This window comes from Furipterus horrens, unplaced genomic scaffold (assembly GCF_987537825.1).
Source record: "Furipterus horrens unplaced genomic scaffold, mFurHor1.1.pri manual_scaffold_1, whole genome shotgun sequence".
NCBI classification, from domain to species: Eukaryota; Metazoa; Chordata; class Mammalia; order Chiroptera; family Furipteridae; genus Furipterus; species Furipterus horrens.
Window position 1 is genome coordinate 1732043 of NW_028327171.1, and position 20040 is coordinate 1752082.

At 58.8% G+C, this 20040-nt stretch overlaps 2 protein-coding genes across 2 annotated transcripts in view; both read right to left on the reverse strand.

The window, feature by feature from the left end:
• Positions 1 to 4477: 4477 nt before the first annotated feature.
• On the reverse strand, positions 4478 to 10166 carry CFAP298 (cilia and flagella associated protein 298). The gene is made up of 7 exons (XM_090271419.1): positions 9956 to 10166; positions 8032 to 8199; positions 6695 to 6762; positions 6169 to 6327; positions 5804 to 5935; positions 5057 to 5152; positions 4478 to 4770 (listed from the first exon to the last, which is right to left on the reverse strand). The coding sequence occupies exons 1-7, from the start codon at positions 10092 to 10094 to the stop codon at positions 4660 to 4662; spliced, it is 873 nt and encodes a 290-aa protein (XP_090127545.1). The 5' UTR covers positions 10095 to 10166; the 3' UTR covers positions 4478 to 4659.
• Positions 10167 to 13609: 3443 nt separating this feature from the next.
• The window catches only part of SYNJ1 (synaptojanin 1), a 73091-nt gene continuing 66660 nt past the window's right edge, over positions 13610 to 20040 (reverse strand). The window contains exon 31 of the mRNA XM_090271420.1: positions 13610 to 14858. Coding sequence (XP_090127546.1) covers positions 14073 to 14858 — 786 coding nt within the window. The 3' untranslated portion in view covers positions 13610 to 14072. The remainder of the gene's footprint in view (positions 14859 to 20040) is intronic.

Sequence of the window (20040 nt, forward strand, 5' to 3'; positions counted from 1 at the left end):
ACCACCAAGTTCCCTCCAGCACGTCTGCGGATGTTCTAAGACCGTGGGGGCCCTTTAACCAAGCGGACTCTGCTGAGACAGGCAGTTTCTGCCTCCACCCCAACCCCCACTGGTCTGCACAGTCAGAAGCAATGAGGCTTGGTTTTCCCTGGTGCTGGGACCATGAATTACACAGTCTAGTGAGCAGCTGGGAGCGCTCCCCAGGTGTCCCTCCTGACTTTTTAGAACGTGTGACTGTGCTTTCCGCCAGCCTGCCGCTACTGCCGCTGCCACCACACCGCGTCCTCTCCGCCCTGGCTCCGCCCCTCCTACCTGTCTGGATGAGTGTTTCTTCTTTATATTTCTGTTTGCTGGACTTCCATGCAGCTCGATATCCCGGAACTTCTGGTTGTCTCTAGTTTTGAGGTGGTTGTGTTCCTTCTTAGTTGTGGAGGGAGACGCAGCGTGTCTGCCTGAGCCTCCATCTTGGCCAGAAGTCCTTACCCCAGCTTCTCGCCAGCCTGTGGCCAGACACCCAAAGCTGCCAATGTGGGTCAGCGCTCCCCCCAGCCCCGAGAGAGCAGAGGAGAGAAAGGGAAAGGGGATGAAGCGCAAACCCCAGGACAGGCTATGGGAGTCGGGGGCTTCTGGGGGCGTGAATGTGAGCCTCGCGGCCACATCTGCTTACACCTGCTGTCTCTCAGGACACCTGCTGCTGTCGCGTCCTGGGAATAGCACAAGGGGGCAGGGACTTACACATGGAAGAAGGACTTGGGGGAGGACACTGAAGGCCAACTATGGGGTGATAGCTGGTGGCAGTCAGCATTTACCTGCCTAAGCTCAGCCCTGAGGACTGATTTCACAGAGGCCCCTGGACCTCCCGCAGACACGGTGGGGGGTGGGGACCGTGCCGGCTACTACGTTGAGCCCTGGCTTCGCCTCCTTGCATCTTTCCCCAATGTAGGCACACACATGTGCATATGTGCACACACAGTATACACATGTACACACGTGTGCACGTGTGTGGTGTGCATGCACACACACTCCTTGACAGTTCTCTCCAGTACAACGGCTGCTTGCTAAGGGCCCCGTGCCAGGGAGCAGGCCAGCACTAAAAGTATTAACTCGAAAAAGGCGACACCCTTCCCCCCCGGCGACAGGCCGTCTGGTGCATGGCCAGTGGTTGTCCGGGGCTCCAGGCGGTTAATTCCAGGTCCTCTAAGCCTCTGTGGCTACACCCTTCTGCCTTGGTCTCCGCTCTCCACTTCGTCAGCCCCGAGCCGCTCCCAGCTCGTTTAGAACCGGGTTGGGACATGAGGTGCTGTTTCCTGAGCTTTCCAGATGCCCTGCACACGGCGCTGTGTGCCACCCTTGCTGTGACAGCCTCTGAAGTCTAATTGACAGGAAAACTGGGTCACCTGGGCTGTGTCGAGTGAGGATTTGGGAACACTTATCATATTCATAGTAACCTCAACTAGAGTGACAAGCCATTCTTGTTTGCAGGGGACCGGGGGCTGTGGCCACGCAGAACCCTCAGTGCCGAAGCCAGCACAGTAGTTGCGGGCAGCCGGACGGGCAGTCCCCTTCTCTTGCCTCCATCTGTCCCAGCCCGGCTGAGCCGAGGCCGCAGGGTGGGAAGGTCACGTCTCACCAAACGGGCCGGGGCCTCGCTCTTCCTCCCCTTACAGCCGCGTCTGAGAGAAATCTTAGAGCGTTTGCTCTTTTTCATTTCATAAGAACATGTTGAAAACTGGCCATTCATTTCTAAATCCCTCTTTTCAGACCCTTTTAATATTCTTTAAAAAGAAAGAAAGAAGGCGCCCGGGACGAAAACTTCACAGACTTGGCCGAAACCCAAAGGGGGATATTTATTTCAGCAAAATTCATTCAGGGGCTTGAAAGTCAAGTGTGTGAATACCTTCTGGGCCTTAAATCGTGCCCTTTGCTGCACTCGGGTGGCTGGACTCTGACACGGCAGGTGGGGACAGGCGCCAGGAACGCGACCTGGGAGAGCGGGAGCGCTGCTCCCAGAGGTGGCCGGCCGGCTGCTCGGGCCGGACCACAGTGAGGTCCCCTCTTGTCCCCGTGACTCTTCCCACTCACAGAGGGGGGCGTGGCGGCTGTCTCTGTCCTCCTTCCTTGTCACCGGTGCCCTGACTGCAGCCTGAAGGAGTGTCTGGGTCTCACAGAAGGGGCGCCCGTCGGAGCCGGGTGGGGAGGGCCCGTCAGCACCTTCACACTCGACCCCACCCACAGCGACACAGAACGCGCCCTCCCACCACCCGAGGGGCCGAGCGCCGGCGCTGCAGGCACGGGGCGCCCTGCTCTCACTTGCTCATGTGCTCTCCGCCATCACACTGTCAGCTGTAGAAGGACCCGCGGTGCACATGTGTGTGTCTGCGTGCACACATGCCTGTGTGCTCGTGGGTGGGGGCGACGTGCGTGCACGCATGTGCATGCCTGGGCCTGCAGCCGTGTGCCTGTATGCGTGTGTGCGCGCCTCTGTGGCAGGCAAGCCGAGCAAGGGTCAGAATTGAGCCCCGAGCGGCTCGGTTCGTGGGCTCTGACTTGCACCCAGCGCCCTGAGTGGCCTCACTTCCACCCTTTACCTTACGGTCGGCAGTGACCGAGTCACCGCGTGGAGTCCCGACAGCGGGGGCGTTGCGTGGCCGTGTGCATTGCTGACTTAGCCAGTGAGCCCGGGTGCGGAGTGCGTGGGATGAGACAGGACAGAGGTCCCAGACCGCCACCGCTGTCCTGTCTGCTGCTTTGTTCGGGGCACGGGTGGGTGGGAGTGGGGCCCATGGACGTTTACCACGCTATGGGCACGGCACGCACGCAGGCCTCGTCGTGTTTCGGGACACTGGTGAGGAAGGGGCGCACGAGGGCACGGGCTGTCCTTGCACCCGCAGGCCCAGCCTGGTGGCCCGCGGAGCACAGGGGCCTCTCCCGGAGCCAGAGAACCACCAGGAGACGGGGACAGGGACGCTGGGCGATGTACCAGGCGCACTCAGGAGAGGGTCAGAAAGGTGCTGGCCTGGTGGCTGCTGGCTTTGGGGTCAGGGGACAAGACGAGGGGGCTTGGGGCTCCCCAGTCTGCACCACGGCCTCACTGCCGCATCAGCAGCACCGCCATGGCCACCGCGCCGTTGGGCTGAAGGTGTAGAACTGAATCGACTCCAAGTAACGAGAAGCCGGGGCTTCGCTGGCGGGCGTTTGTCCGTCCACGCCCCTCTGAACCCTCCCAGGACCGATGTGTGCTGGGGGTCTCCCCTCCGGCTAGAACTCACCCCCCGACTCTGATTGCCTGGGACCCTGAATCTGAGATGAGCCAAGTGTCCCCTTGCTTAACGCATTTCAGGGGTGGGCTCAGGTGTCCTTTCCCCTTTTCAGGGGACGGTGACCCAAAGCCACCATGGGCCCCCCAGTCCAGAGCCGTCAGCCCCAGACGAGCGGCCATTAGCAGCTGCCCCTGCCCACTGGGCGCGCCTGGTGGGGCCCCGTGACCGGCATGAGCTCTGCGACACCAGTCAGTCCGTTAGCACATGGCGTGGAAGCCACGTCAGGTACAGACGGAAGCCCCCACGGACTGAGGGACACTGGGCAAGCAGGGGCTCCCCCGGAGCAAACCGACCTTCCCGGACTGGCTCTCACTGTCGGGAACACCTGCTGCTTCTGCTTTGGCTCCTGTGGGGCTTGGCCCCCCCGCAGGGGAAAGTCACCCGTCGGGTGAAGACGCACCTACGCGGCCTCCACGGGCCCACAGCTGCCTGTCTGTGACCGTCAGGAAGGCTCGGGGACAGGAGCGGAGGCACCGGAAGGCCCGCGGGGGACAGTCCCGTCACTGCACCGCTCGGGGCAGGAGTGCTATTTCTTCCCACTGGAGTCCACGGCCCTCAGACCACGTCGGGCCGCCGCCGGCTACAGAGAGCTGGGGAGACGGACTTGAGCTGCTGGAGTACCAGGCTGTGTGGGGACAGTGGCTGGGTATTAAAATCAAAGGTGGCCCAGAAAAGCGGGCCTGCGGCGGCCGGCCACCAGGCCCAGTGCCACCGTCACCCAGATGGAGACAGCCCGAGAGCCGCAGGCTGCGCCCGAGGGTGGGCACATGCTTTCAGGAAAAGCCCAGACGCTGGCGACAACTCAGCCCAGTCAGGTGCGCCTCTGTCCAGGCGGGGCCTTGAGCCGGGAAGGCACCGCAGGAGGCACCGGCCAGCAGGCGACCGTCACCTCTGAGCTGCAGGACGCCAGCCCTGTGAGGGGCCCGAGGGAGGCAGGGGACAGGTGACTGGCGGTTTCATGTCAGGCACAGGACAACGGAGAGGAAAAGGCCTCTGGCCCCCTCCAGCACGGCCGCCGTGGGGACAGACAGGGCAAAGAGGAGGGAGGAAGGCAAGTTTGCGGCGCGGACCCCGCCACGTGCCCGGGAGGAGCCTCAGACACGACGGCCCTGAAACCAGCGCAGGCGGCCGTTTTGGAGGACGTGCTTTTCCAGCTCTACCGCCTTCGCAACGTTTATTGGAGAAGTTCAAACTCAGACACTAGGAGGACCAGGAACTCCCGCATTTCCCACAGAGGGCTGTGCGCGCCCTTTTCAGTTCTGCTCATTATCTTGCTGCGGCTCTGCAAGAAGAGCGGGGCCCCCCTTCCTGGGAGCCCCGGCCGCCGCCGCGCTCCGGCTCACCTCGGTCTCCACCTGATGTCCTTCACGCCGTGGAAGTGCCGCTTCAGAGCGGTGTTGTCTGCCCACGGGGAGCTCAAGCAGGAATCGTCGTCATCTTCGTCCAGTTTCTGGAAATACGTGTTTTATTCAGGAAGGCACTTCAGGGAACCGCTTCGCAACACAGAGACTTAAGAGTGAACGCACGACATCCGCCCCCCAGGACCAGGACACGTCCGGACTCCAGTGCACAGGGGCTGGGGGGTGAGGAGCTGGCAGGACCCCACAGCCGCGGAGGGGCTGAAGCCCTAGGAAGCCCCCAACCCACAGCACTGCCCCGGCCCGTGGGTAAGGCGTGGGGGGGGGCGGTGAGTGCCGGGCGCCAGCTCGGGGGACAAGCCATGGGCCCCCCGATACCTTGAGCTCCTCCTGCCTCCTGTGGTAATACAACATCAGCTGCTTCTGCTCCTCGCTGCTGATGATGGGCTCCCGGGCTGGAGCCCCCTCTCCCCTCTGCAAAGGTGGGGAGGGGCACACCGTGGGCTGGGCATTCTTCTCAGGACACCCCCAGGGGTCAGGGACCAGGTTACAGCATGGCCCTCTGCCAACCGCTGCGGATCGACGGGCCGCCCACTTCCAGCCGACCACACGATCACCGGGGGCCCGGCCCGGGGGCCCAGCCCTTGCTCTGGCCCTCGTGGTGGCTGGAGGCCAGAGGCTGTGCCCAAGCTGACCAGTGGAGAAGGGACAAGGTGGCCCTGGGGACCTCCTCCCCTAAACAGAGGGGGCTCAGGAGAGCGCACACCGCCCGCGCAGCCTGCAGCGATGCCCCCCCCCCGCCCCCCCTGCAGCCAGGCCGCGCGTGAAGACGAGGCCGGGGCTCCGGCTGGACTCGTCATTCAGAGGATATTTTTATTTACACGCAGCCCTATTTTTTACTGTTGAAATTAAGGTGGCAGCCCCCCATTAAAACAAACTCCCCAAGCTGTCCACCGAGCCCCATTCCCTTCCAGTCTGGGCTGCTGCACAGGAGGAAAGTTTTACTTTAAGTCCAGACCAAGAGAACTCAATTATTTGAACAAGGACTTTAAACCTTGCGCGTTAACTGTGAAGATCTATCAGCGTGAAAGCAAACAGAAAACGGGGGCACGCGAAAGCACTTACTTTCTGGATCTTGACGATAATTTTGGTTTTTTCGTTTTTGCCCACGTAGTCCGAAAGCTTCTTCGTCCGCCTCAGCTCCTTGGCGGCCCACCACAGCTGGGCTTCGGTCTCCCCCACTACGCTGAGCGCCGCCTGCGGACGCGGGCTGGTGTCGGTGTGGGGCCGGGCTGGGGGGACCCCGCCCCGCTGTGCCTGCAGGGGAGCAGCAACGCCCGGCCCCCAACCCCGCAGCCCCAGCTCAGCCCTCCGCCCGCAGGCTCAGCAGTGCAATGAGGTGCCCGCAGGGAGCAAACACGACGCTCAGAAGCGGGGCTTCCGCTCTCGGGGGACGTGAGCCTGCCTGACCGAACGCCACGGCCACGCACCTGAGTCCCCGCCAGGTCCTCTTTGTTCTCAAACTCCAGGCGGACCGGGTCGTAGGGCGGCAAGCCCATGGGGTACACGATCATCACCGCGCCGCGGAGCTCGTCCAGGGCGTCCTGCACCATCTCCATGGTGACGCAGACGCCGGCCTCCACTTGTCTCTGAGGGGACAGGCACGGTCACCACGCGGTAGTCCACGGGTCCCCCACGCGGCCGCAGTCCCCCTCGGGGCTGTCGTTCCCGAGGCCCCGCCGAGGGTCAAGGAGCGGCCACCGCAGGCGCGCGTTCTCAGAGGGGCCGCAGGGTCCACCCACGCCGGCAGCCCACGGGTCTCTGTCCGGCTGTGGGCACTGGGAGGCCTCAGGGCAAACGTGCTGCGGGGGCCCCCCACCCCCAACACGCGCGTTTTCCCTCTGGGGGGGCGGACAGGAAGCGAGAAAGGAAAGGCCTGTCCCCAGCGCACTCCGAAGCCGCCACTGGAGCTCGTGTTTCCAAAGACGCCCCGAGAGCGTCCTTTAAGGAGCTAACCTTGGATATGATTGCTTTGGCCTCTTCCATAGTCTTCTTCAGAACCTGCTTCATTTTCTCATTCGGAGCTACAGGAGCAGAAAAGGGAAGAGGCGGACAGTGTCTTTAAAACGCTTGTGTGTCCCAAGCCGTCCATCCGCGTCGGGCAGCGAGGGGATGAGGCCAAGCCCGGAATTCGGCGAGGGGCGCACGGGGACGGAGAGTCGAGGCCTGGTGCGTGCTTTCCGCCATGTGGCAAAGGTCCAGGGAGCGGGACAGGGGCCTGCACACACGGCGGGCACCTGTGTCCTGGGAGGGGCCGGGGTGAGCGTGCCCGGCTGTGCAGGGGATGCGGGCAGCAGGACAGCAGCCACAACGACAGGTGCACGAAGGGGGGCCGCGTGGAGGCAGCTGCACTCACGGCACAGGCACGGGGGCACGGCCCGGGGCCCAGAGGCGCCCACCCCAGCGAGGAAGGGCACCCTAACGTGCCGCCGAGGCTGAGGGGGTGCGGTGCGTTCAAACCTCAGTTTCTGAAGGACAATACTAATCAGGCACTGAAAATGCCAGAAACAGAAACTAACTCCTAGTTTTTCATGCGATTCCTTCCGTAAAGCAGAGTCTCCAAACTGAGACCGACTGAGAGCGACTCAGGTATGAACAGGTGTGGAGGACAGCCAGCCATTTCCAGGTCTAGTCAAAGGAGATAAAACCAGAAACGCGCATGCACACGCACACACACACGCCAAGGCCGTGCAGGAAGGTGTCCGCATTTCTTTCGGGGCGGGGGTGGGCACAGCAGGCCCTCAGGTGTTTGCTAAATGGTCCATTACAGTCTCTTCAATGGAGCCCCGTGTGCGGGTTAAGGGCTCAGTCACCCCAATGAGCCACCACCCGCCTCCCCTGAGGGTCCCATGAGCTGCGGGACACTAACGGGGGCAGGTCCCTGTGGCGCTGACGTGCACTGAGGGCTTTGCGCCAAAGGGGGCGCATCCTGGACTCAGGTGCAGGCCCTGGGCAGACAGTCACTTCCTGTCACAGAATCTCTAAACCCCAGTCTCCGCAAACCCTAACGCAACACAACCTTCAATACAGTCTCAGTGACTATCCCCCCCAAGCTATTCAGTTGTACCACATGACTGCCAATTTTCAGCCATTTGTGACCCACAAAAGTGGCGATCTCATTTGGCTCATCTAGCTGCCACAAGAGCAAGGACAGACCCCTCCTCCCTCCGCCTGCTCCAGCCTGCGGGGCGTGGGCCATGCGGAGACCCGTGGTGCCGTGCTCCCCGGCCCCGCCTGGAAGTGCTGGGGGCCGCTCCTAACACCGGCAGTCAGGGCGGGGGGCGCTGCATTACCTTGCCCGTTCCTGCGGCCGATGTCATCCTTCCTGAACACGGCTCCTCCGCTGGGCACACACCTTGCACCCCACTCGTCCCTCAACTTCAGGTCTTCAATCTGGTCATCGGTCAGTCCTTGCATATCCGGGGGGAGAGATACGCCGTGTTCTGCTAATTCTTCCATTTCTTAAAAGAAAGAGACAGACAACAGGCATCGGTCACCCCCCGAGACCTCGCTGGGATGTTTGCTCCTTAGAGGTCAGAGGTCACGATTTTACTTAACAAACCCTCAGCTGCCCCGCGATGCGGACCAGACCTGTGCCTGACCTCATCCGTCCAGGGCTGTGGAGGCGCGGTCACGGGCACCAGGCTGCAGACACTGAGCCCTCCTGCCCGTGCTGGGCTGCCCTTCCCGGCACTCCGAGGCAGGTGACAGTTTGTGGCAGTCTGCACACGTTCCCCAGGGGCTCTTGCGGCTTCCCAGTGAGCTCACGTACATGACCTCTGTTCCCTTAGCCTTGGGAGGTAGGCAAGACGGTTCCTAACGCCCGCCTTCCCTAACTTACGGCTGTGTGGTCTGAGGCTGCTGCGGTCAGACAGCCACCGCTTTGTGTAACCTTTAGATGCATACTTTATAATTTATGTAAATCCGACCAGCGGGGAGAACTTAAGGCGGCTCACACCCCTTGGAAGTGGCAGAGACAGGGCGAGGCCTTGGTTTTCGGAGGCGGCGTTCACTATCCAAAGGATGGCTTTATGTTTTCCTGTGCCTTCCATGTTCACCCCCAAACCAGGCCACAGTTCAGTCTCACAAAACTAACCTCCCCGACCCCCTTCCCCCCGTCTTCCTGAACTAGAAAGGGGCACAGGGACCTGGGTCGTCCCCTGACACCGTGAAGACAGCACGTGGCCTGTAGGTACAACACTGGACAACAAGCGGGGAAACTGAATGGGGGGTTCATCCTCTCTCTCCCCACCAGACCCCAAGCCCCTGGGGGCCCAGCGGCTGGCCTCCTTCACGCTTGTCTTCTCGGTCGCAGCCCAGGGGCCTGCCTGCACCCCCGCTGACAAGGGGGCTGTAGAGCAAATGTAGGGACTCCAAGTGCAGTAACAGGACAACGTTCAGCACCACGTTTTCAGCCGGTAATTTTATAAACGCAAGTTGAGTCCCCTTTCTCCCCCAAGTGCTTTGATTTTAAAACAACAGTTACTACTGAGCTTATTTTGGAATCAGTACGTTTTATGAATAAACTACATGCATGCCCACCAGGGCAGAATCCATGACCCTCACGGAGTTCTCCGGGCACGAGATCACGTGCTCGCCTTGCGGAAACGCTCGGCATCCCAGACCACACCCGGGCGGCCCCACGCCGCGCTCCGAGCCGGCCGTCTGCGGAGGGAGCTCCTAGGTGGCCCTGACTCCTTCGGTGGAACTAAAACGCAATGAGAGATTCAGAGGCGGCTCTTGGGCGGCACGAGCCCCACGCCCAGTGCCCGCCGGCCCCCTCCGGGGCGGCCTCACGCTGCATCGGAGGGACAGGCCGTGTGCTAGGAAACCCTAGGGCTCGCCCAGGCTCCTCGCCCCGGAGGGCCGGAAACTGCTCCGCTTCAGGGAACCCCAAACACTGAAGTCACCGTTTTCGATCGCCCAGTGCTCTCCGGCCCGGTCCCTGGGGACCGTCCTGGGGCGCCTCCCTCTCTGCCCGCCTGCCCAGTGCGTGCCCCCAGCGCCCCCATCCTGGCCCCGGGACACACGGCGCGCCCCCGGGGCATCCTGGTGGCCCTCGGTGCCGCATTTCAAGGCCGGCAGCTGCGCATTCTCACGTACCGGACCCTCGCCCCGGCCGGCCCGGGAGAGCCGTGCGGGCCCCGCGCAGCCCCTCCGTCCCCGGCGGCCCCGGACGCCGCCGCCCGCCCGCAGCCGCCCGCGCAGCCGGCCCACCTGAGCAGATGCGCTGCACCTTGAGGCGCGCGTTGTAGACGCGGGCCACCCGCACCGTGAGCTCCTCCAGCTCCGTGCCCCCCGACGCCTGCAGCAGGAACTGGCTCTCGTCGCCCCGCTTCACGTGCAGCAGAACCATGGCGGCTCCGCGGCCCCGCCGAGGCGGCCTTCAGAAGGCCCGGGTGCGCGGCCCGCGATCGTTTGAGGGCACAGCGAGCCCCACCGGCTAACCGCCGCTCGGGACCGGAACCCACGGCTCCCCGGCCCACGGTGTGGGGGGAGGGGCACGCGCTCCCGGAAGTGGCTGTTGCCAGGAGCAACAAAGCAAACAGAGTCCGGGGGCCACCTGCTCAAGGTCCAGGCCCGGGGTGGGGAAGCTGCGAGCGCGGAGAGCCGGCAACTCACTCCTGGAGCAGGTCCGCCCGCAACAACCCGCACAGCGCCTGCCTGGGGGCTTCGCCGCGCCCCCGGAAGTAGCTGTTGTCCGGGAAACCCTCCCAACAGACCGAGCCGCGGGAGGGGAGCGCGGACGCCCAGTCCACTTGCCAGGTGGGCGGGGCGCTTAGTACGCACAGGCGCGGGCCCCGCCCCTCCGTCTCATTGGAGTTTCCGCCTCCAGCAACGCCCACTTCCGGAGACGCCCCGCTGCTTCCGGTCCAGTGGTTTGCGAGGCCAACGTGGGTCGCAGGTGCCTGGCTTCCGGCTGCGCTGGTTTTCCGCGCCTGGGGGCCAGGGGACGTGTCAGCGCCGCCCGTCTCGGGAACTCACGGGGCTGCTGCCAAGCGCCCCTCCCCAAGCTGTCCCGCCGGCCGCCAGCCAACAAAGTCTCGCTGAACGGCGATGTGCCGTCTCAGGCGCTGGCGACGCGGGCGGGTCCTGGTCACTGTCGTCACGGAGCTTCTGTCCCCTAGGTGACAAGGAGAAGACAACAATAAACGGACCAGGTGGAGGAACGCCTTCCGCGTGGGTGGCCTCTGCAGCCCTTGGTAACAAGGTCTACCCCGGTGGTCTCCTTGGAGGCGCCATCGCCGCCGGATTGACTTGACTGCGACAGGCACCTGCTCCCTTGGGGCTGAGTGGGAGGCGGACGGTCAGCCTGGGAGGGCCCCAGGCCAGTCCGGGGCCCCCAGCAAGGCCGGTGACCGGCCCTGCGTCCCAGGGGTGCGCCGCTCACACCGGCTCGCGCCTCCCGCCCCGCTGTCCTCGGGCGGCGGTGAGGGCTAAACCGGCGTGCGCGCCCGCCCCGGGAGTGCCCCTTAGCGGGAAGAAGAAACGAGCTGGACGCACACCGGACCGACCTCCGGAGAAGTGTGCTGAGTAACCAAAAGCGCCGTCTCCAGAAGGTTATACACCGCGTGGCTCCATTTACGGAACGTTCTCAGCCTGGCAGAATGCCAGAACCGGGGAAGGGATTCGGGGTGACCGGAAGGCAAGGGCAAGGGGGCTGGGACGGGAGGCTGGTGGGGACGGGAACCGCGCCTGTGTCCCGACGGACATGTTCTGCATCCGTGGTAGCGCCCTGCTTGGGGTCCTGCGTTGTTTGGCCAAATGTGACCACTGGGGGCCGTGGGGTAAAGGGCACATGGTATGTTATTCCTTACAACTGCCATAAATCTAAAATTACCTTAAAATTTTAAATATTAAAGCCAATTATTCTGTGCCTGTAACAACTTACAGATCAAGGTTGTATTGTTTGGAAGAGCAATCACGTAAGGCTGAAAACAGCACTCACAGGCGCTCCTTGCTTTGGCGTCTTCCCTCGGGTCTGGTCCGCCAGCCGCCTCTTCCGTCTGGTTATTCGTGTGGCTGTTCTCCCTCTACACGTCCCCGTCCCCCTTTCCCCGTCTCTTCTGCTGTCGTTAGGGTGGTTCATCGTCACGGGTTATTTCCAAGCCAACAGGATTTTGAGGGCCTCACTTACAGAGTAAGGTTGTGGGCTTCTTCGGATAACTGATCTCACTCTTTTTTAAAACTTTTAGAATACTGTTACCCGGAGAAGTAAAATGAATGAAAATAAGATCTCGAATTAAAAGACTTGATTCAACAATGAGTTAACCTTCAAATGTCACTGACCTGTATATGTGAATTTCCAGGAAGATGGCTGAAAAGTGCTTCCCTTTTGAGTGAAGTAGTCAATATGGTAAAGACAGGTACTTTTATTTCACACGACAGCACGTTTCACAGGCTCTGTACAGAGTGTTTGTATACCATGACTTTAATACATACTTCTCTAAAGTATATAGTTATAAATATTGTATGCCACATAAGCAATACAACTCTTACATACAAACAGCCATCTACTGTAGGGAACAAATAATTCACAAAGATCCTAGTGTCCCATTTTTGCTCTGCTTTGCACAGCACTGGCAAATAGTCTCTCACACACAGAACAATGGCGAGTTGTCTGCAGCACACCCTTAACGTCCCTACCTGTGCGCTTGCAGCAGCTCGCCAGCCCTACTTGCCCTGACCCAGGCTGAGCTGCTGCCTGGCAGGTATGTTTACACAGTAGCTTACACGCCATGGGAAACGCAGTCGCACTGGTGACGCTTACAATGAATGACTTTGCCGATGGGGAGCAAACACCACACACTAATCACGCAGATGTTAAAGCCGCGGTGCCAGCAAGTTACTTCGCAGTTTGAAGCGAGCGTGGCGCGTACAGTAATACTGCTGTTTAAAATAACCACTGCTGAGATGGGAACCCGGAAAGCACAATGTGAAACTCACAAGAGCTATTTCTAACAGCACACCCTGGCTGGCAGCAGAGGATGACTTCTATAGAGAGGATTTGGTAATATTTGAGCATTCGGAAGAGTACTTCTTTCCTAACGGACTTGCGTGACGTGGGCCAGGGCAGCGCGGCTCATGGTGCTTCCTCCGCCGCACACACTCGGCCATCCCCCCAGTGTGCCCCTGTGAAGGTAACCGTGGGCCACGGAGTCCAGGGCGGCAAACACAACCCCCTGGAAAAGCAACGTGAGAGCCGGTCTCGATGGGGAGAGAGGCTTCTAGCTTAACCCCACGACAGAACGCCGGCTCAGGGACTTCTCCCAGCAGGGTTACGTGACCAGGCCACAAGACCGCATCCTGAGGATTCCGTGTCCTTCACACGCCTAATAAAAGCAGGGCCCGTTGTCGATGGGCCGTGCAGGAGGCCAAACCCACAGCTACCTGCAGGATGGCCTCGGAGAACCTGCGCAGCATCCCAGGGGGGCTCTTTAGGGGAGAGTGCACCCCCAAGCGGACCCCAGGGCTGCGGCCTCCCGTGCTCGGGAGGTGCCAGATGGGAGCGTGTGGGAGGGGACACTCGGCACTCGCGCTGCCCGCTGAGCCCGGTGCCGTGCGCCTGCCGCACAAAAGGCCACGGTGCTCTTTGAAAGGGCAGCGGTGTCCGCCCACAGGACAGTGGCCTCGAAATACCCTGCTCCCGCTGCAAGAAGCTACTCCCAGAGGGAGCCTGTGGGGCGCTGGAGGAGAGGAGGGGGACAAGGGTGTGTTGTGCGTGTCTAAGGGGAGAAAATGGTTCTGGAGGGAGGATAACTCCAGTTTGGGGAAGAACATTAAACATCCAGATTTCATCACACCCACCCCTTTGATAATGAAATGAGAAAGGAAGTTCGCTAGGACTTTCAGGGAAACACCTGGGCCGAGTCGCATCCTAGAATTTAATGAGTCACGAACGCGCGTGTGCACACGCACACGTGGGTATGCACGTGTCTACACTTATTTAAAGCGCTGCCTTGGACAATTCTGTCTCGGTGTCAGTCTGACAGGCTCTTTGGTAAGACCTACGAATACCAGTGGGCGACAGGGACGGGAGCTGTTCGGGCTTTCTGAGATTCTGCCGTGGAGACGAACACTTTCTGGATGGGGACTGTTTCCCACAGTAGCTCCGAGCGCTGCTTAGGCTGCCGCCCTCCCTTCCTTATGCAGAAAGAAACGCACTGAAACCCCAGCCAGTAATGAGGACTGTTTCCTTAGTCCCATGTGCACACACCCCGACTGTCACATTAAACAGCGGTGCTGCCTGGCGACCTTGGCGCACCTCATGTCCTATTGCACGTCACGCATAACCAGCGCCCGCCTGCCGCTGCCCTGCCCCAGCGGGGGAGCCTCATCTCTCTGTGAGGTCCCATGCAGGTGCTGCCTGCGGCGGCCACACTGTGAGGGGGCCCCCTGGAGCGGTGGGGCCCGCTGGGGGCCCAGGGACAGGAGGCGGAGGTGGCCTGCGAGATGGCGCCGCACAGGAAGCAGCACTCGGGTGTTTACTCCAGTCGTTGTCGGAGGTCACGCTGGGGTCGGGAGGTGACCCGGGCTTGCTGCCCAGGAAGCCTGGACGTGGCAACTTCGACTTCCCCGTAACAGCAAAGTCCTCTTCGTCTTCGAAGGTCACCCACCCTTGTGGGTGGTTCCCTGCTCCTGCAGACCGGCCCTGCAGATCGGAAAGGTCCTCAAAGCCCTCAGGGGGCGACGACGAGTTTGCAGGAGGGAAGGGACGGCTGGCCACAGGCTCTTCTCTGGGGAACCATGGCACTGCGCCTGGCTCTTGGGACTGGGCTCTGAACGGGTTTCCGGGAGCGGCAGCCCGGGGTGGGGAAGGGCTGGTGCTGGCCGGGCTCGCGGCAAACGGGTGGGGAGAGCACCGCGCGCCGTCCTGGGGTCGGCTCCGGGCTGGAACGGGGGGCAGCGTGGGCATGCAGCTCCCAGGGCCCCGTGCGCTGCTGCTACTTGGCGTGGCAGGCCACGGAGCCCAGCCCTGCGGGCCTGGGGGGAGGATGGGTGGCGGGTGAACAGGTGGCTGGGCCTTGGAGGCGGCAAGCAGACTCAAGGACAGGCCTTCAAACGGGTCCCTCTCTAACGGCGAATCCAGTCTGACTGCGGAGACGCCGTTGGCTTTTACCTGGAAAACAAAGAGCACTGAGTAATGAAAAAATATACTTAAAGTGATGGATTCGTTATACTTTCAGTGCTCCCTAAGCTTGCTTTCTGTCTCAGCTATTCTTGATTTGAGGGGCAAGTATCCAAATTTAGAAACTAAAAAGGAGCTTGTGTCGTTGGTCGCTCTAGCGGACTAAGGGGGAGCAGTCGGCTAAAATCTGACGCTGGAGAAACTCCCGACTAGATAAATCCACTTAGGAAATGGAGCTTATTTCGCTCCTGCAAGTTCTGCTGTGGTAAAATGGACTCGGACGGAATGAGCAGAGCAGGTTTGTTCGTGCCCAGTTCTATCAGATGGTAGCAAACTTGAGAAACCCATACTCAGAACTTACGCTAAATCTATATAAAATTCCAACACCCATCTGTGATGGTGATGAGTTTCGTTATTCTTTTAAATACAGTTTCATTTAAAGTTAACGTTACTATGGAAATTCAACTTTGTGAATGAAAATTTTATTAGCACATCTGTATTCATAAGCTGAAGACAAAGCATTCTTTGCCTTTTAAAGTAAGTTCTCCTTTGTAGAACCAGTTCTGTGGATAATGTGACGATGTTTCTTAATTGAGCTGCCGCATCTTGTAAAAATGTTCCAGAATGTCTAGATGTACTTATTAGGAACCAGACTCAATGACTGTTTAAAACCCGTTACTTAAGAAATCCCATTTTTTATCTGGTATATTAATTCTGAAGCCAGGACGCAGCTGTGCCGGGTGCTGGCTCCGTGACCGAGCCGCCTGGGGGGTCAGTGGCCGGACGCTCCGCAGCCACGGAGGATGCGCTCTGTGCCGGGTCATGAGGGCACCAGCCGGAGCAGGTGTGGCCGTGGGGCTGAGCGCTGCCACCTCTTCTCATGGGCCCTAAGGGGCAAACTAGCTCACAGGCACTGCGTTTCCATATTAAAACTAGGTGGGTGACTTAAATATTAACGCCACATCTAAAAATAAAAAAACCACACCTCTGCGCTGAAAAGAACCAGAGAGGGAGACTGTAACTCAAGACTTGCAACATGACAATACGGAGCAGCGCCCCAAATGAATTTAGTTCTTAGAGCAAAATGACTGAACGTCCACGGAAGCTGCGGGGAGAGGAGCAGCGGCCCCCACACGAGACAGGCCTCAGGGAGCAGCGGCCCGTGCGGAAGGGCCGGGGTGATGACGCCACAGGTGCGTCCTTCTCAGGTAGACGAGTGTTGATTCAGCTGTCCTAGCACATACTTTACAGCTGAATAAAGACGTATATCGTTCTTGAAACAAACTTAATATGACGATAAATTTGTTCAAAATCTAAGAGTAAACCTGTCCCAGACTCTAAGCTTATTTTGAGTAGATTAAAGGGAAGCAGACCTATCAATGGGAACCCACCCCGAGACGAATTTATCACAGACGCCCTGAAGTCACGGTTCACTCCCGAGTGGCCGCAGCGCCTGGTTATCTACAGTTGATTGGGTCCGGAACCTAACCGCCCACGGCAGACGAACAGGCCACAACACTGACGCTACAGGGAAGGAGAACTTCATGCTTTGCCCAGCTTAGGATGGCAGACCCCTGACAAATAAAGGCTGTGCATTTAAATATCTTATTTTCACATAATAAAAGATTTGTTTTCAAACTCGGTTAGACAATTTGGTAGGAGCAGGGTCGTTTCGCCCCACTGCACTGCAAGCAGTGGCGGCCACACCCCCACAAATGGAATTCATTTGTAACCGAAGCAGGGCTTGCGATGGCATTGCAACGGTGCCGTTTTACAGAGAAAGGTGTTGGGAGGACCTTTATATAATCCTGTGATAATATTAACTTGTCATCTTTCTAAATCATTAATTCTTCCTTACTGAAAAGAATCTTACAACTAAAATTGTTTGAAAATCATTTTTCTAAAAGAAACCTAAAACTCAGTTTTGCCAGACTTTCTTATATGTCGTCGTCGTCGGCAGCCGTCCGTCTCGAGAGACGATGGTGTAGCTTCCCAAGAGTCTATCTGCACCGCCGAGAATGGCTGTGCAGTCCGACTCGGGAGTGACATGGTAGTATCTGTCTCCTCCCGTGTTGAATCGACATCTTGCGATGACGCTGAAGCTACAGAGCCTGGGCAGGGTGATATGGAGGGTCTGCTGTTGCCCATGCAGCAGACCCCCCCTCTCTTCGCAGCTGAAGGATCCAAGGGAAAGACGGAGTCAATACAGCTTGGCTTCAGGTGCGCCGCAGGAGTTGCCGGTGTTGACTATAACGTCAAACCGCCTTAGGGACTCCGGCTCCGGATTTTCTGTCGGGGTTTACTCCCTTAGCCTTTCCCCTGAAGAGGTATGCCGCAAGGCAGCGGAGGTTTTTTGGAGTCAGAGTTTTCCTTCTCTGATGTACCCTGACTGGAAGATCGAACCAGCGACACTTAGCTCGCAGGCCGACGCTCAATCCACTGAGCTAAACCAGCCAGGGCCTTTCTTATATGTAAAGCTTATCTTATTGAAGTTATAATTTTTAGTTTTGTTAATTTTCATTTTTAAAAAAAAGCAGAATATGGTAAAGCATTAGCAAGAACAACTAAAACGGTTCCTAAAAATTGAAAGTACTGAGGAAAAGGCAGGGCTGTGGGATGGTAACAGAGGCCATTAATGGGGAGGGTGGCGTCAGATGGGTGACCCGAGATGTATGGAGCACGAGACTCATACATCCCACGTGCGGGACAGGTGAGCACGGGGAAGACCGAGACAGCGCGGTACCTGTGGCCAGACGGCGGCTCCTGCTCCGGGAAGGGGGCAGAGACAGCAAAGGAAAGCGTTAGACGACGGTCCGAGACCAGCCAGCAACCCAACAAGCCACCCCCCGCACTTTCAGTTCCGATCACACGCACCCTCTGAGCGCCGCGGTGTCTGGAGGTCAGAGACAAGTTCAAGCAGCAACTGCAGCTTCTTCGGTAATTCTGAATGAAAAGTGTGCTGCTGCTAAGGGCTCGAACTCTAATTCTGTCTGAGACTGATGACTAACCAACAGGTTCCAAGTTCTGTCATTCCAAAATTAATCATCTAAATAGGTTTTCAAGGCCTAAAATACGGGCAGCAGCCTGTTCCGGATGAAATGTGAGTGCCCCCTGCCCCCCCGCTCCCCATTCCCCCCATGGAAGCCCAAACCCACTGGAGGGGCTTTCAGAGGAGGGGCATGCGGGGAGGTGGCTGGGGTTAAGTGAGGTCACGAGGGGGCGCCCCTCACACTGGAGCTCCTGCCCCGGGCTTGCCATCCCTGTCCCTGCCCCCTCCTGCCAGCAAGGAGGACAGGCCGCAGGGCACACCACCCGGGGAGGCCACCTCTGTCAGCCGGGGGAGGGCGGGCACCAGCCCAGCCCACTGGGGTTCCAGGCTTGGACCTGCAGTCCTGACGGTGAGAACATCCCCTCCCCTCAGCTCCCAGCACCACACCTTCCCAGGGGGAAACTAACCACTTTGCGAGCCTTTGCAAAGATGGTCTTCACGCAAACGAGACCCTCAGCCCCGCAAGAAGAAAAGCGTGTCTGCGTATGTCACGTTCAGGGGAGTTTGGTATCAAAGACCGAGGCAGAAAGACTACTTAGAACTTAAAACACGCCATGGTAGTCCTGACGGGAGAACAGACCCGCTGGCCCCCACAGAGCCTGTGTGCCCGCCACTGCACAGCTGCGTGCCCCACGCAATGCGGAAACCAGGGCCGCTGCGATGGGCACCCCCAGTGTCTGCGCCACAGGGTGACCTTCCACTCAACACTGCACCCCTGCTGCACAGGCCGCTCCCCTGCGGTGCTCCAAGAGCCCCCGAGCCTCACCCCACGCTGCGCGCAGCTCCGCGGCCTGAAGCGCGGCCGTGGGGTGTAACGAGACCATCTCACGGCCGCGGCCCGGCGCCAACAGCAGCTTGGCCCCTGCGGCTTCCCTCCGGCCCTGGGACGGACTCGCGTTCTCCGGTCTAAGGTGCTGACCCCCACGGGAGTGCAGGGGCCAAGGCCACCTGTAGTAGGGAATGGGCACCCCCTTTCCGCCCTCACACGGGAACAGGAGCTCCACGGCTGCTAGGCGGGAAGGCTTTTACCCTCTGATTGTGTTTTAGAGGATATGAGAGTAAACCTTATAAGAAAACGAGAAAAAAGAGTCTGACTCACTAAAAGTCCCAGGGAGAAAAGTAACAGCAGACAATTATGTATCTCCAGGTTCCTCTATTTTCTGAACTAAAACTGTAGAACACTTTTTGGTATTAATTAGCTGAGGAGGACGTTACTTTTCCTGATTATATATCATTCTTCAGCTTTTACAAATGTGGCCAACAGTCTGAGTAAATGCTAACCGCTGGCAACATCTGCACTGTGTTAAGAGCCACATTTGCTTCAATAGTTTTCACTGTGGAGAAGCATATTTAATTTCTGCCAGCTAGCTAGACATACTCAGAGAGCTGTGAAAATAAGTGCTAACTATAATTTATGCATGTGTTTAGGAGACACTGCCAATATGCAATATTTCTGCATTTTAGATCTTCCCAAAGTTTAAAAGCAGATTTTAAAACTTTACACACTTCTTTGGCCTTCATGATATTCTCTTAAAAAAATTATTTATTATTTATTTTTAGAGAGAGGAAGGAAGAAAGAGAGGGAGAGATACATCGGTTGGTTGTCTCTCTCACACCCCCACCTGGGGACCTGGCCCACAACCCAGGCCTATGCCCTGACTGGGAACCACACCAGCGACCCCTTGATTCACAGGCCGGTGCTCAATCCACTGAGCCACACCAGCCAGGGTGGTATTTCCAAGTTAAAACTTTAGGATAAAGTAAGATGTAGGCTAGACCAAAAAAAAAAAAAAAAAAATGTACTTAATAAAAAGTTTAGTAATTTTGCTATAAAGACTGTAACAAAAACTAAGGAAAACAGAACCCAAATAAAAACAAAACAGTTTAACCTTCACCACCATCATTTCCGTGTGGAAATACCTGTTTCTCCACATCAGGAGTCCTTCCCTCGTGAGCTCGTCTGGCAGAGCCCCCGTCCTTGTGGGCTCACGCTCCCACCCAGCGGGCTGCTGTGCGGCCGGGCTCCCAACAGGCCCAGGCGGGACTGGTCAGCGGCCCGGAGGCTGGGGACCCCGCACTAAGGCGTGGGCACTGTTTTCAGCGCCGCGCTAGATGGTGACAGTG

Excerpts from the sequence above, each read along its gene's own strand:
- CFAP298 (XM_090271419.1), bottom strand. The coding sequence starts at position 10,094 with ATGGTTCTGCTGCACGTGAAGCGGGGCGACGAGAGCCAGTTCCTGCTG. Across the intron at positions 5,936-6,168 it reads AGGACCTGGCGGGGACTCAG|GCGGCGCTCAGCGTAGTGGG; the intron begins GTGCGTGGCCGT and ends CCGCGTCCGCAG. Across the intron at positions 5,153-5,803 it reads TTATCGTCAAGATCCAGAAA|AGGGGAGAGGGGGCTCCAGC; the intron begins GTAAGTGCTTTC and ends CCACCTTTGCAG.